A 16,454-nucleotide genomic window follows, 5' to 3' on the forward strand; every position below is an offset into this window, starting at 1 on the left:
GTATATATTGTGGGATACTGCAGGTATATATTGTGGTATAATGTAGGTATATATCTCACTAGACCGCTGATGTGCAGACAGCCTGCAGGCTCTGGTACACTCTCAGGAAGAGACTACATCCTGGAACCACACACACACACACACACACACACACATATAGGAAGTTATATCAATACTGACCATATTGTAAGTCACCAAAACTCATATGACTATCATGTTGGGCTTAACTGTGTAGTGTTAACAGCCCAACACGCCAGGCCAGGCTGGGGCAGCGGTAGTCTGAGGAGAGCAGCTGTTCCTAACCTCCCTCCGGACTCAGACTGGACACTCCGTGAAGAACCACACAGAGGAGGAAGAGGGGGGAAGAGCTCATCTTCATCACTCCTCTCAGCAAACTGCTCAGCAACTGAACATATCTGCAGAGAAGAGGAGAGTGGAGGGGAGGGATTAGGACGTGAAGAGAGGAGAGGAGATGAGAGTGGAGGGATTAGGAGGTGAAGAGAGGAGAGGAGAGGAGAGGAGAGGAGAGGAGAGGAGAGGAGAGGAGAGGAGAGGAGAGGAGAGGAGAGGAGAGGAGAGGAGAGGAGAGGAGAGGAGAGGAGAGGAGAGGAGAGGGATTAGGAGGTGAAGAGAGGAGAGGAGAGGAGAGGAGAGGAGAGGAGAGGAGAGGAGAGGAGAGGAGAGGAGAGGAGAGGAGAGGAGAGGAGAGGAGAGGAGGGAAGGTCTCAGCCTGTAGAACAGATCAGAGGTTCAGACCAGCCAGGGACACACACTGACCACCAGTCACTTTCCATGTTTACCGTTTCTGGGAAGGCGTTATCAGTGAGGATAACTGATCAGTGTAGAACCTCCTCATGGTAAAGTGGTCCAGACCCAGCTCTGCACTGAGAAACACACACACACACACACACACACGCACACACACACACACGCACGCACGCACACACACACACACACACACACACACACACACACACACACACACACACACACACACACATTTTAATATTACAGCTATGCACCAGAAATTGATTCAGCTCTAGCAGATTGCAATTTTCCTAGTCATTCATTTTAAAGTTTGAACTTTTTCAACCTGCTACAGCTGATAGAATGAGCAATGGACAACTGAAGGTACAAGAGTCCTTAAATGCCAGAAGGTTATCCAATAAAGAGGCCCTATGGGTTCCAAAGAAGCCAGAGACACACACACACACACAATGTTAGAGGGAGCTGGCACCATGGCCGAAGTACTGTATAACAATGTTATCAGCAATTTCACAACACAGGGTCAGCTGACAATCATGGGAGAACAGTCAGAACACCCATCCACAGACATACACATACACACACACACACACACACACACACACACACACACACACACAGTGTTTTACACGTTGAAAAATATACTTCCTCTTTCCTGCATTTTTCTGGTGGACAGTGACCTGCCTTCCTCTGTGAGCCCTCCCATGATCTCTCACTCACAACAGAGGCACTTCAAAGACATTCTCATAGGAGATAATACCAGCTGCTAGAGAGGATAGATATGAGGCTGTGAATAATCATGTTTTATAACTATTGATATACTGAATTAATGATCCAAGTGTTCTGTCATACTGTATACCATATTAGGTACCACTTTACATTACAGCTGGGTAATAACAGGGTAATAACAAGGTAATACCACAGTAATACCATGGCAATTATCATTAGTTACTAGTAGTAGTTATCTGTGTAGTTACCAGGATAATACCATATTAACATCTACATTATTTCTTGAAAATTACCAGGAAATACCAGTAGTTACTACTAGTAGTTACATGTGTAGTAACCCATAACATATCATCCTACAGTATTTAAGCCTAGGATTTGTTACATGGAAACAGAGACTAGTTTCTATGTAATAATGTGGAATCAGAGCTGGAAATGCAACATTGTCCGTTTCTATTTATATCCTTCCTAAAATCCCAACTAAGCTCATGGTTCTCTACCTGGAAACAGAGACTAGTTTCTATGTAATAACATGGAATCAGAGCTGGGAAATGCAACATTACCTCATCATCTTCATCTTCATCCGCTTATCCAGGGTCGGGTCGCGGAGGCAGCAGCTCCAGCAGGGAGCCCCAGACATCCCTTTCCCTAGCAGCATCAACCAGCTCTGCCTGGGGAATCTTTAGCCGCTCACAGGCCAGTGCGGAGATGTAGTCCCGCCACCTGGTCCTGGGTCTACCCCGCGGCCTCCTCCCAGCCGGACACGCCTGGAACACCTCCCTAGGGAGGCGCCCAGGAGGCATCCTCACTAGATGCCCGAACCACCTCAACTGGCTCCTTTCGACGCAAAGGAGCAGCGGCTCTACTCCGAGTCTCTCCCGGATGACTGAACTTCTCACCCGATCTCTCAGGGAGACCCCAGCCACCCTCCGGAGAAAACTCATTTCGGCCGCTTGTATCCGTGATCTCGTTCTTTCGGTCATGACCCATCCTTCATGACCATAGGTGAGGGTGGGGACGAAGATAGACCGGTAGATCGAGAGCTTTGCCTTTTGGCTCAGCTCTCTTTTCGTCACAACAGTGCGGTATAGCGACTGCAGAACCGCACCAGCTGCTCCGATTCTCCGGCCAAACTCCCTCTCCATGGTTCCCTCACTCGTGAACAAGACCCCCAGATACTTGAACTCCTTCACTTGGGGTAAGGACTCATTTCCTACTCGGAGCGGACAGGCCACCGGTTTCCTGCTGAGAACCATGGCCTCAGATTTAGAAGTGCTTATTCTCATCCCAGCCGCTTCACACACTTAGTTGCGAACCTATCCAGAGAGTGCTGGAGGTCGCAGGCAGCTGATGCCATCAGGACCACATCATCTGCAAAAAGCAGTGACGTGATCCCCAGCTCACCGAACTGCAAACCCACCTCCCCCCGGCTACGCCTCGATATCCTGTCCATGAAAATCACAAACAGGATTGGTGACAAAGCGCAGCCCTGGCGGAGGCCAACACCCACCGGAAAGGCAGACGACTTACTGCCGAGGACCCGGACACAGCTCTCGCTCTGGGTGTACAGGGATTGGATGGCCCTAAGTAGGGACCCCCTCACCCCATACTCCCGCATAACTCTCCACAAGACCTCTCGGGGGACCCGGTCGTAAGCCTTCTCCAAGTCCACAAAACACATGTAGACAGGTTGGGCAAACTCCCAAGCCCCCTCCAAGATCCTTGCGAGAGTGAAGAGCTGGTCGGTAGTTCCACGACCAGGACGAAATCCGCATTGTTCCTCTTCGATCTGAGGTTCGACTATCGGCCGGACCCTCCTTTCCAGCACCTTGGAGTAAACTTTCCCTGGGAGGCTGAGTAATGTGATGCCTCTATAATTCGCACACACCCTCTGGTCCCCTTTTTTGAATATTGGGACCACCACCCCAGTCTGCCACTCCTTCGGCACTGACCCAGACTTCCACGCAGTGTTACAGAGGCGTGTCAACCAAGACAGCCCCTCTACACCCAGCGCCTTCAGCATTTCTGGACGGATCTCATCAGTCCCTGGGGCTCTGCCACTGTGGAGTTGTTTGACTACCTCAGTGACCTCCTCCAAGGACATTGACGACCCCCCATCATCTTCCGGCTCTGCCTCGATCGTAGAGGGTGGATTAGTCGGGTTCAGGAGTTCCTCAAAGTGCTCCTTCCAACGCTCAACAACCTCCTCAGTTGAGGTCAGCAGTGTCCCCTCCTTGCTGTATACAGCTTGGATGGTCCCCCGCTTTCCCTTCCTGAGGTGTCTGATTGTCTTCCAGAAACACTTTGGTGCCGACCAACATTACCTGTTTCTATTTAATTCTATGGTTACATCCTTACTATTCTGAGTACCCAGAAGCTCTCACCACAGCAAGAATGTTTGTGAACAAGCTATGATTTTCAATCAGAGGCCAAATCAGCCTCTCCGCACAGCCCACTATCTGTGTGGGCCAATCAGCATCCGGTTGAAAATCTGACCGGTTTCTCATTGGTGCCAAAGAATATCATAGCTTGTTCCCAGAACGTCTTGCCGTGACGAGAGCTTCTGGGTACTCAGAATAGGATAGATATAACCATAGAATTGAACAGAAACAGGTAATGTTGCATTTTCCACCTCTGATTCCATTTTATGGGCTTAAATATAATGTTATGAAGGGATTGGGGTGTAACTATACTGGAAACTACCACTGGTATTTTCTGGTGATTTTCTAGCAATAATGTAGATATTAACATGGTATTACCATGGTAACAACACAGGTAACTACTATTAGTAGCTAATGGTAATTGCCATGGTATTACCCTGGTATTACCATAGTTTTACCGTTATTACCGAGCTATAATGTAAAGTGGTACCTAATGCTCTCAACCGTATCCACTAGTGTGACCTGATCCCCGCCCCAAAACTAAACAGTCCACTTCAAAGGCTGTTTAATCAACTGCCTTGACCTTTGCCTTACAGAGACTACTCATCAGATTATCAGATGTAATGAATATGAATAGTGTGAAACAGCGTTAACTTGTTATGTACTGTCTCTACTATGACCCATCCAGTCTGTACTATGACACATCTGGTCTTTACTATGACACATCCAGTCTTTACTATGACACATCTGGTCTTTACTATGACACATCCAGTCTTTACTATGACACATCCAGTCTTTACTATGACACACCCAGTCATTACTATGACACATCCAGTCTTTACTATGACACATCTGGTCTTTACTATGACACATCCAGTCTTTACTATGACCCATCCAGTCTTTACTATAACACATCCAGTCTGTACTATGACACATCCAGTCTTTACTATGACACACCCAGTCTTAACTATGACACATCTAGTCTTTATTATGACACATCCAGTCTTTATTATGACACACCCAGTCTTTACTATGACACACCCAGTCTTTACTATGACACATCCAGTCTGTACTATGACACACCCAGTCTTTACTATGACACATCCAGTCTTTACTATGACACATCCAGTCTTTACTATGACACATCCAGTCTTTACTATGACACATCCAGTCTTTACTATGACACATATAGTCTTTACTATGACACATCTAGTCTTTATTATGACACATCTAGTCTTTATTATGACACATCCAGTCTTTATTATGACACACCCAGTCTTTATTATGACACATCCAGTCTTTATTATGACACATCCAGTCTTTACTATGACACATCCAGTCTTTACTATGACACACCCAGTCTTTACTATGACACATCCAGTCTTTACTATATCACACCCAGTCTTTACTATGACACATCCAGTCTGTACTATGACACATCCAGTCTTTACTATGACACATCCATGTGTCATAGTAAAGACTAGATGTGTCATAGTAAAGACTGGGTGTTTCATAGTAAAGACTAGATGTGTCATAGTAAAGACTGGATGTGTCATAGTAAAGACTGGATGTGTCATAGTAAAGACGATGTGTCAAAGACTGGATGTGTCATAGTAAAGACTAGATGTGTCATAGTAAAGACTGGATGTGTCATAGTAAAGACTGGATGTGTCATAGTAAAGACTGGATGTGTCATAGTAAAGACTATATGTGTCATAGTAAAGACTGGATGTGTCATAGTAAAGACTGGGTGTGTCAAAGACTAGATGTGTCATAGTAAAGACTGGATGTGTCATAGTAAAGACTGGGTGTGTCATAGTAAAGACTAGATGTGTCAGTAAAGACTGGGTGTGTCATAGTAAAGACTAGATGTGTCATAGTAAAGACTAGATGTGTCATAGTAAAGACTGGGTGTGTCACAGTAAAGACTGGGTGTGTCATAGTAAAGACTGGATGTGTCATAGTAAAGACTGGATGTGTCATAGTAAAGACTGGATGTGTCATAGTAAAGACTGGATGTGTCATAGTAAAGACTGTGTGTGTCATATTAAAGACTGGATGTGTCAAAGACTGGAGGTGTCATAGTAAAGACTGTGTGTGTCATAGTAAAGACTGGATGTGTCATAGTAAAGACTGGGTGTGTCATAGTAAAGACTGGATGTGTTATAATAAAGACTGGATGTGTCATAGTAAAGACAGGTGTGCCATAATAAAGACTGGATGTGTCATAGTAAAGACTGGATGTGTCATAGTAAAGACTGTGTGTGTCATAGTAAAGACTGGAAGTATCATAGTAAAGACTGGATGTGTCATAGTACAGACTGGATGTGTCATAATAAAGACTGGGTGTGTCATAGTAAAGACTGGATGTGTCATAGTAAAGACTGGATGTGTCATAGTAAAGACTGGATGTGTCATAGTAAAGACTGGATGTGTCATAGTACAGACTGGATGTGTCATAGTAAAGACTGGATGTGTCATAATAAAGACTGGATGTGTCATAATAAAGACTGGAAGTATCATAGTAAAGACTGGATGTGTCATAATAAAGACTGGATGTGTCATAGTACAGACTGGGTGTGTCATAGTAAAGACTGGATGTGTCATAATAAAGACTGGATGTGTCATAGTACAGACTGGGTGTGTCATAGTAAAGACTGGATGTGTCATAGTACAGACTGGGTGTGTCATAGTAAAGACTGGATGTGTCATAATAAAGACTGGATGTGTCATAGTAAAGACTGGATGTGTCATAGTAAAGACTAGGTGTGTCATAGTAAAGACTAGATGTGTCATAGTAAAGACTGGGTGTGTCATAGTAAAGACTAGATGTGTCATAGTAAAGACTGGATGTGTCATAGTAAAGACTGGATGTGTCATAGTAAAGACGATCTGTCAAAGACTGGATGTGTCATAGTAAAGACTAGATGTGTCATAGTAAAGACTGGATGTGTCATAGTAAAGACTGGATGTGTCATAGTAAAGACTGGATGTGTCATAGTAAAGACTATATGTGTCATAGTAAAGACTGGATGTGTCATAGTAAAGACTGGGTGTGTCAAAGACTAGATGTGTCATAGTAAAGACTGGATGTGTCATAGTAAAGACTGGGTGTGTCATAGTAAAGACTAGATGTGTCAGTAAAGACTGGGTGTGTCATAGTAAAGACTAGATGTGTCATAGTAAAGACTATATGTGTCATAGTAAAGACTGGGTGTGTCACAGTAAAGACTAGATGTGTCATAGTAAAGACTGGATGTGTCATAGTAAAGACTGGATGTGTCATAGTAAAGACTGGATGTGTCATAGTAAAGACTGGGTGTGTCATAGTAAAGACTGGATGTGTCATAATAAAGACTAGATGTGTCATAGTAAAGACTGGATGTGTCATAGTAAAGACTGGGTGTGTCATAGTAAAGACTAGATGTGTCATAGTAAAGACTGGATGTGTCATAGTTAAGACTGGATGTGTCATAGTAAAGACTGGATGTGTCATAGTAAAGACTGGATGTGTCATAATAAAGACTGGATGTGTCATAATAAAGACTGGATGTGTTATAATAAAGACTGGATGTGTCATAGTAAAGACTGGATGTGTCATAGTAAAGACTGGATGTGTCATAGTAAAGACTGGGTGTGTCATAGTACAGACTGGATGTGTCATAGTAAAGACTGGATGTGTCATAATAAAGACTGGGTGTGTCATAGTAAAGACTGGATGTGTCATAATAAAGACTGGATGTGTCATAATAAAGACTGGATGTGTCATAATAAAGACTGGATGTGTCATAATAAAGACTGGATGTGTCATAGTAAAGACTGGATGTGTCATAGTACAGACTCGATGGTGGCTCATCAGAAGAATGCGTGTACCGGTGTAAAGGCTCGTCCTTCCAGCAGCGATGCCGGTTTGAATCTGGCCCTTTGCTGCATGTATCCACCCCCATTTTTCACCAACCTTTCCTGTCTACACACTGTCCTATATAATAAAGCAGAAAAGCCCTCAAAAAATATCCCCCCAAAAATATGAAAAGAGACAGGATGGATAAGGAACAGCACAACAAGTTAACAGCTGTTTCACACTAGACAGATACCATACATCTGATAATCTCTGTAATGCCGGGCTCACACTACAGGATTTTTGGGCCGATTTATCCCCGATTCACCCCTCCCGACAATCGGAGGAGAAATCTGGTCTGGAACGTTGGTCGGGGCCGATGATCGGTCCAGATGATCTTGTAATGTGAGGGGTTGACAGATCCAATCTTATACCTCCCGATCGGCTCGCAGACCCATCGGAGCGGCCCCGATAATTTCAAACATGTTTGATATTTAAGATTATTACGTCACTACTTTACAAGTGAGACGGCGAGACCAGTGGTTCGTTGTTCCCTCGGGCACGATAAGATCCTGTAGTGTGTGATGAGCCGTTATTTTCAAATCTTGCTGTGTGTGCTTGTTTGAGATGTGCAAGAAGAATATCTGTTAAGATTCTCCTTATGTGCGTGATGTAACCCGATTTTGAAATTGGTTAGGATTTTAAATATCCTGTAGTGTGAGCCCGGCATAAGGCAAAGGGCAAGGCAGTTTATTTAACAGCCTTTGAAGTGGACTGTTGTTTAGGTTTGGGGCGGGGATCCAGTCACTATTGCATACTGTTAAGAGTATTAAACCTTTCAGTGTCAGGTGGGTAAGAACTGTAGAATATGACAGAACGATTGGATCTTATCAATAGCTATAAAACATGATTATTCACAGCCTCATATCTATCCTCTCTAGCAGCTGGTATTATCTCCTATGAGAATGTCTTTGAAGTGCCTCTGTTGTGAGTGAGAGATCATGGGAGGGCTCACAGAGGAAGTCACACTGTCCACCAGAAAAATGCAAGAAAGGGGAAGTATATTTTCCAATGTGTAAAACAGTGTGTTGTGTGTGTGTGTGTGTGTGTGTGTGTGTGTGTTTGTGTGTGTGTGCGCGTGCGTACGTGCGTGTGTGTGTTTGTTCTCCCATGATTGTCAGTAAAGACTGGGTGTGTCATAGTAAAGACTGGGTGTGTCATAATAAAGACAGGATGTGTCATAGTACAGACTGGATGTGTCATAGTACAGACTGGATGTGTCATAGTACAGACTGGATGTGTCATAGTAAAGACTGGATGTGTGTCATAGTAAAGACTGGATGTGTCATAATAAAGACTAGATGTGTCATAGTAAAGACTGGGTGTGTCATAGTAAAGACTGGATGTGTCATAATAAAGACAGGATGTGTCATAGTAAAGACTGGGTGTGTCATAGTATAGACTGGATGTGTCATAATAAAGACAGGATGTCTTCCAGTCTTTACTATGACACATCCAGTCTTTACTATGACACATCCAGTCTTTACTATGACACATCCAGTCTTTACTATGACACATCCAGTCTTTACTATGACACACCCAGTCTTTATTATGACACATCCAGTCTGTACTATGACACATCCAGTCTTTACTATGATACTTCCAGTCTTTACTATGACACACACAGTCTTTACTATGACACATCCAGTCTTTACTATGACACATCCAGTCTTTATTATGGCACACCTGTCTTTACTATGACACATCCAGTCTTTATTATAACACATCCAGTCTTTACTATGACACATCTAGTCTTTATTATGACACATCCAGTCTTTACTATGACACACCCAGTCTTTACTATGACACATCCAGTCTTTACTATGACACACACAGTCTTTACTATGACACATCCAGTCTTTACTATGACACCTCCAGTCTTTGACACATCCAGTCTTTAATATGACACACAGTCTTTACTATGACACATCCCGTCTTTACTATGACACATCCAGTCTTTACTATGACACATCCAGTCTTTACTATGATACTTCCAGTCTTTACTATGACACACCCAGTCTTTACTATGACACATCCAGTCTTTACTATGACACATCCAGTCTTTATTATGACACATCCAGTCTTTATTATGACACATCCAGTCTTTACTATGGCACACCCAGTCTTTACTATGACACATCCAGTCTTTATTATGACACATCCAGTCTTTATTATGACACATCTAGTCTTTATTATGACACATCCAGTCTTTACTATGACACACTCAGTCTGTACTATGACACATCCAGTCTTTACTATGACACATCCAGTCTTTACTATGACACATCCAGTCTTTACTATGACACATCCAGTCTTTACTATGACACATCCAGTCTTTACTATGACACACCCAGTCTTTATTATGACACATCCAGTCTGTACTATGACACATCCAGTCTTTACTATGATACTTCCAGTCTTTACTATGACACACACAGTCTTTACTATGACACATCCAGTCTTTACTATGACACATCCAGTCTTTATTATGGCACACCTGTCTTTACTATGACACATCCAGTCTTTATTATAACACATCCAGTCTTTACTATGACATATCTAGTCTTTATTATGACACATCCAGTCTTTACTATGACACACCCAGTCTTTACTATGACACATCCAGTCTTTACTATGACACACACAGTCTTTACTATGACACATCCAGTCTTTACTATGACACCTCCAGTCTTTGACACATCCAGTCTTTAATATGACACACAGTCTTTACTATGACACATCCAGTCTTTACTATGACACATCCAGTCTTTACTATGACACATCCAGTCTTTACTATGACACATCCAGTCTTTACTATACTTCCAGTCTTTACTATGACACACCCAGTCTTTACTATGACACATCCAGTCTTTACTATGACACATCCAGTCTTTATTATGACACATCCAGTCTTTATTATGACACATCCAGTCTTTACTATGGCACACCCAGTCTTTACTATGACACATCCAGTCTTTATTATGACACATCCAGTCTTTATTATGATACATCTAGTCTTTATTATGACACATCCAGTCTTTACTATGACACACTCAGTCTGTACTATGACACATCCAGTCTTTACTATGACACATCCAGTCTTTATTATGACACATCCAGTCTTTACTATGACACATCCAGTCTTTACTATGACACATCCAGTCTTTATTATGACACACCCAGTCTTTACTATGACACACCCAGTCTTTACTATGACACATCCAGTCTTTATTATGACACACACAGTCTTTACTATGACACATCCAGTCTTTACTATGACACATCCAGTCTTTACTGACACATCCAGTCTTTACTATGACACATCTAGTCTTTACTATGACACATCTAGTCTTTACTATGACACATCTAGTCTTTACTATGACACATCCAGTCTTTACTATGACACATCTAGTCTTTACTATGACACATCTAGTCTTTACTATGACACATCTAGTCTTTACTATGACACATCTAGTCTTTACTATGACACACCCAGTCTTTACTGACACATCCAGTCTTTACTATGACACATCTAGTCTTTGACACACCCAGTCTTTACTATGACACATCCAGTCTTTACTATGACAAATCAAATCTTTACTATGACACATGCAGTCTATACTATGACACATCCAGTTTTTACTATGACACATCTAGTCTTTACTATGACACACCCAGTCTTTACTATGACACAACTTTCCAACAAAGACACAGCATTCCTGAGATACGAAGCCAATGTCAATGATCAAGCATGAAATGAGCTGAAATGACTGTATTGGGTTAAGTGTGAAGAAGGTTTACTGTAACATTAGCATCACCTGGGTTAGTTAAGGTACAGTATATGCTAACATTAGCATCACCTGGATAGTCTATGCTAACATTAGCATCAGTTTTACCTGGCTGATGTGTTGGTGAAGTGGATGTAGGAACCCACCAGTACTCCAATTCTGTCTCTACCTCCCTGTTGGTGAGTTAAGAAAGTTCAACCAGTTGTTAGCGACACCAAACAATCTAAAATCTTTGAATGTGAATGAGGACAGAAGAGATTAAAAGATCCGAGCAGACAAGAGATGTGATGAGATACAGTACATGGAGAAGATACAGCATGGAGAGATAGGAGAGAGAGACAGAAGTAAAGAGAGGGTCAGGTTGTTGTTTTTTGTACCCGGGAGTGTAGGACCAGCACATGCTGGGGGTTTGTGTGAAGCCAACTCTCCATGGCAGAACACACACTGCACATTTGATCCAGAGAAGGAGCCAGAAGATTCAGCCAGCCTGTGTCCAATATCTGACAGAACACACACAATGTTGAGTGAGTGTGAGTTGCTGGTTCTTCGGCTGCATCATGCTTTCTTTCCCTGTCTCTCTATCACGGCTGTGACCAGAAACCACAACTAAAGTAGCCCACAACCCACTGGCTCTTTTCTTCCCTTTCTGTGTGTAACCTCCACCCTTCAGTCTGTTTGACCCTCTATCTGCAAGGAAGGTCCTTCAAAAGATGTAATTCTGAGATCACAAGATATGATCCTGTTATCTGTGCAAAGTGCAAGGACTGAATTGGGTAAAAAAAAAAAAAAAAGTCTTAATGGGCTCTGCTCCGCATACTACATGCAATAGCCTTCAAAAAGCCTACTTATTTACTTACTTACTTACTTACTTACTTACTTACTTACTAAAAGACTTGAAACTAAAGAGGATTGGTCTCTCTGCTTGCTTTTAAAGCACAATGGTTCGGTTGGTACATGCTAATGTCTATAGGTATTTTTAATTGTACATTCTGACATTTTAAATATTAATTTATAATAATTAATTAATTAATTAATTAATAATATAATTTTAAATTTTAAATACATTCCTTTTATGTTATCCTTGTTTATTGTTGTTGTGTCTGTAACTTTTTATGCTGCTATTTTGGCCAGGTCTCCCTTGTAAGAGAGGCAATTGATCTCAGCTTCCCGTGCTGTATTGAGATTACCTTTGAGTTCATCTGGGTGAGATACTGATTCTTCTCAGAGAGGTTGATCACCTGAGGGATGAAAAGGGAATTGATTACTCACTATAATATGGAGAAAGAGGAGAATGAGGAACATTAGCAAGAGGGTGGTGGTGGGGGGGGGGGGTGACAACGTCAGCATGTTTGGTCAGCTGATCTACCCCTCACCATGTAGTTGTGTCCATGTTTAGACTTGAGCATGAGAGTGAAGTCACGCAGATTCTGTAGGTAGGTCTCCTCAGGACACACTCGGGGGAAGGATACAGCGATGATGCGCTTCGTGATGTAGGTCAGGTCGATTCTGTATCCCTCCTCCATGGCTGTCACCTGAGTGTACTGTATACAGTATGTCTGTGGCGGAGAGAGAGTGACACACAGGAATGAACCTTCTATGGAAAGTTCTCCTACAGTTTGAGGAACTGTGCGTTTTGAGTTTCACCTTACTCAGCACTTAACAATGATGTTATAAACTCTTCAGTGTAAAAAAGGGCAATATAAATTGTCCACTCAGCGATATTTGAGTAGAAAGGGATATGAGTCCTAGTTTCTGTTGAAGCATGTGCCTCTAAATCGACATGGGTATTCACTTTCATACTTAACACTCTCTCAGACTCTCATCTTCATAACTTCACAGCTCATCTTCACAACTTCCAGAATACATTACTGAATTACTGTACACGTAAACAAGTTGTATAAGCCTCCCTCTTCCTATGAGGGTGAGAATGTTTTTTATTTCTGTTAACCGTAACCTAGGCAGCGCGATTCCCTCCCATATCTGTGTCTAAAAGGGAACGGATCCCTCTATCAGGTATCTGACAGCTAATGACATGCGTGTTAGTGCGTGACTATAGGAGAGGGGACACAGGACAAGTCAGGGACAGAGTGTCTGCAGAGAGACCAGGCCTGGCCTTTACCCCTCACCATGTGACTGGGGCAGAGTAAACAGTGGTCACAGTAAATTTAACCAGGAAAGCCACCCGAGGCCTGTACTGACACACTCTTACAGTAACGCCAACCCCCTGACCACTGTCCCTGGGAGAGAGGAATGATGGGTAGCAGGGAAAGTCCTCTCTCTCTCTCTCTCTATCACACACACACACACACGCACACACACACAGATATGAGAAACACAGTTACAGTAGACACAGCCCAAGGAACAATTGCTATGTATTTCCTCCTTCTACCTTGTATTTGACGGTCTGACTTGTCATCAATCTGTGTGTGTGTGCGTGTGTGTGTCCAGATAACATGGTCATGGTCATGATGTAATGATAGTGATGATGTCGGACACATTATGTATCATATCAGGTGAAAATGCTTCATCTATTAAAAACACCCGTGGACAGCATAAGCAGACAAATAAAAGAGATCTAAATCTGACTGCTTCAGCTAAGTTTCCAATTAGGTATTTTAGTCTGTTTATTCAATCTATTTCAGAACTGCAATTTCCAAATTCATCAGTGGTCTTCTGGTCTTCTTGAAAAAAAAACGAGGAAGTGGAAAACCTCTCTCCTTTTTTCCACACATACACAAATACACATTATATACGTATAGGCTGTGCTAAGTGTATAGACAGGTCCTTGAACCAAGCTAGCCACATCTAATTATGGGTCTTTACCTCACATTTAAAGGGAACATTTAAAGGGAATGTGTGTCCTAAAAATGGATTAGCCTTCCTTTCTACTCATTCTTCCCATTCACTAATGGCCACAAACTGCCAGTGTAATGAGTCCACAGAGTAGTTTTCTCTTCACCATCTCATGGCCGTGCCTCTCTCTCCCTCTCTCTCTACCTCTCTCTCTCTCTCTACCTCTCTCTCTCTACCTCTCTCTCTCTCTCTACCTCTCTCTCTCCATCTCCCTCTACCTCTCTACCTCTCTCTCTTTCTACCTCTCTCTCTACCTCTCTACCTCTCTCTCTCTCTCTACCTCTCTCTCCCGTTCTCTCTCTACCTCTCTCTCTCTCTCTACCTCTCTATCTCTCTCTCTCTACCTCTCTCTCTCCCACTCTCTCTCCCTCTCTCTCTACCTCTCTCTCTACCTCTCTCTCTCTCTCTACCTCTCTCTCCCTCTCTCTCTACCTCTCTCTCTCTCTCTCTACCTCTCTCTCTCCCACTCTCTCTCCCTCTCTCTCTACCTCTCTCTCTCTCTACCTCTCTCTCTCTCTCTCTCTCTCTCTTCTGTGCCCACCTTGTTGTTTTCCTTGTCGCCCATCTGTCCTTTATCTTTCTCGTCCTTCATAGTCCAACCCTGGCTTGCATACGGTCACCTCCATTTCAATAGGCTTTTTGCATTCCAAGTTTCAATTCCTGCATTTTGATTCAAGGTATGCCTTGTAATTATTTAGCTACACCCTCACTCTGGCCTCTCTCTCACTTTTGCGATCATCTCCAGTAAATTCACACAGACTCATTTGTCAACTCTGTCTGAATTTCAAATATAGACCCTACAGTAAGTGAGTCACATATGGATCCAACTGGTGCAGACAACAATACCAATGTCCATTGTGCACCTGAACACTGAAGTCTCCTTGACTGCAACTATTGAATTGTTCATCTGTCTTTCTCTATAAGTGTTGTGGAAATTACATCTAAATTATATTGGTCACATAAGGAATTTAAACTAATACTGCTAAGTAGGTCCAATGCAACTAACATGCATTGAAATGGAATTGCCAGCTAACTCAGCTGAGAAAGAAAAGAGGTCAGATGAAACCAAACCACTATAGCCAGGAGCAAATTAACATTACTTCCACTTGGTAGTCAACACATGAGGAGGAGAGCTTTTGAGCACAGCAGCCCCTTCAGCTCATAAACACGATACGAGACAAAGAGGCTTACCTGGAGCTGAGCTTCACTGAACGGACACAAAACACAAACCCCAAAACTCCTCAGTCCAATGTGGGCTATGGCTAGCAATGTGGTGTTAGAGGTGACGACAACATAGATACAGAATATCGAGTGAGTTAGAGGGAGAGAGAGAGAGAGAGAGAGAGAGAGAGAGAGAGAGAGAGAGAGAGAGAGAGAGAGAGAGAGAGAGAGAGAGAGAGAGAGATGTTATCATTAGCTGCATGCACTTTGTCCCCGCTTACAGTCTGATATTCTGTCCGCTTTGAACGTGTGTGCGTGTGTTGGGGGATGCGTGCGTGTGTGATAGAGAGAGAGAGAGAGAGAGAGAGAGAGAGAGAGAGAGAGATCTCTAGGTTGTATAATAGTATTAGATTAACACTCAATCTAGCCCTGATCCAAGCATTGCCACAGTTAACAATCAATCATTTTTGTTTAGTATGCAAACTGATCCTAGATCATTACTTCGTACAATCCATACCGGTAAGTGAACTTTCAGCATGTGGTCCTTCGTCCACTAGGTGGCGGTAGATAACCACTGTATGAAGGAGCCGTGCCCCCGGCCACAGAACCTATAGGGGAATTGCGAAATAATTATTACTACTTGAGGGGTAGCCTACTTGAGGGGTAGCCTACTTGAGGGGGAGCCTACTTGAGGGGTAGCCTACTTGAGGGGGAGCCTACTTGAGGGGGAGCCTACTTGAAGCTGCATTCTATCTGGCTCTTTACATGCTCATCAGAACATATTGATAATAGTCATTCACCTCTGAACGTTATGAATTCAGTGGTGGTATCTCTTTAGAATATGTAATGAGATGGCAGCGGCTAACCCCGCCCCTGTGCATT

General features: G+C 42.9%; 1 protein-coding gene across 2 annotated transcripts in view; it reads right to left on the reverse strand.

The window, feature by feature from the left end:
* Positions 1-15,668, reverse strand: part of LOC311314545 (tensin-3-like) — a 49,384-nt gene extending 33,716 nt beyond the window's left edge. The window contains exons 1-8 of one of the 2 annotated variants that reach the window (XM_084444951.1): positions 15,603-15,668; positions 12,932-13,114; positions 12,746-12,796; positions 11,936-12,058; positions 11,667-11,731; positions 801-884; positions 304-416; positions 60-120 (exon numbers count right to left, since the gene is read on the reverse strand). In XM_084444951.1, the coding sequence (XP_084301077.1) occupies positions 60-120; positions 304-416; positions 801-884; positions 11,667-11,731; positions 11,936-12,058; positions 12,746-12,796; positions 12,932-13,081 (647 nt within the window). In that variant the 5' untranslated portion in view covers positions 13,082-13,114; positions 15,603-15,668. Of the gene's footprint in view, positions 1-59; positions 121-303; positions 417-800; positions 885-11,666; positions 11,732-11,935; positions 12,059-12,745; positions 12,797-12,931; positions 13,115-15,602 lie in introns of those variants that run through there. The other variant, XM_084444952.1, reaches the window with a different exon arrangement.
* Between the last annotated feature and the right edge of the window lie 786 nt (positions 15,669-16,454).

Source organism: Borostomias antarcticus (genome assembly GCF_949987555.1).
Source record: "Borostomias antarcticus genome assembly, chromosome: 10".
Lineage (NCBI taxonomy): Eukaryota > Metazoa > Chordata > Actinopteri > Stomiiformes > Stomiidae > Borostomias > Borostomias antarcticus.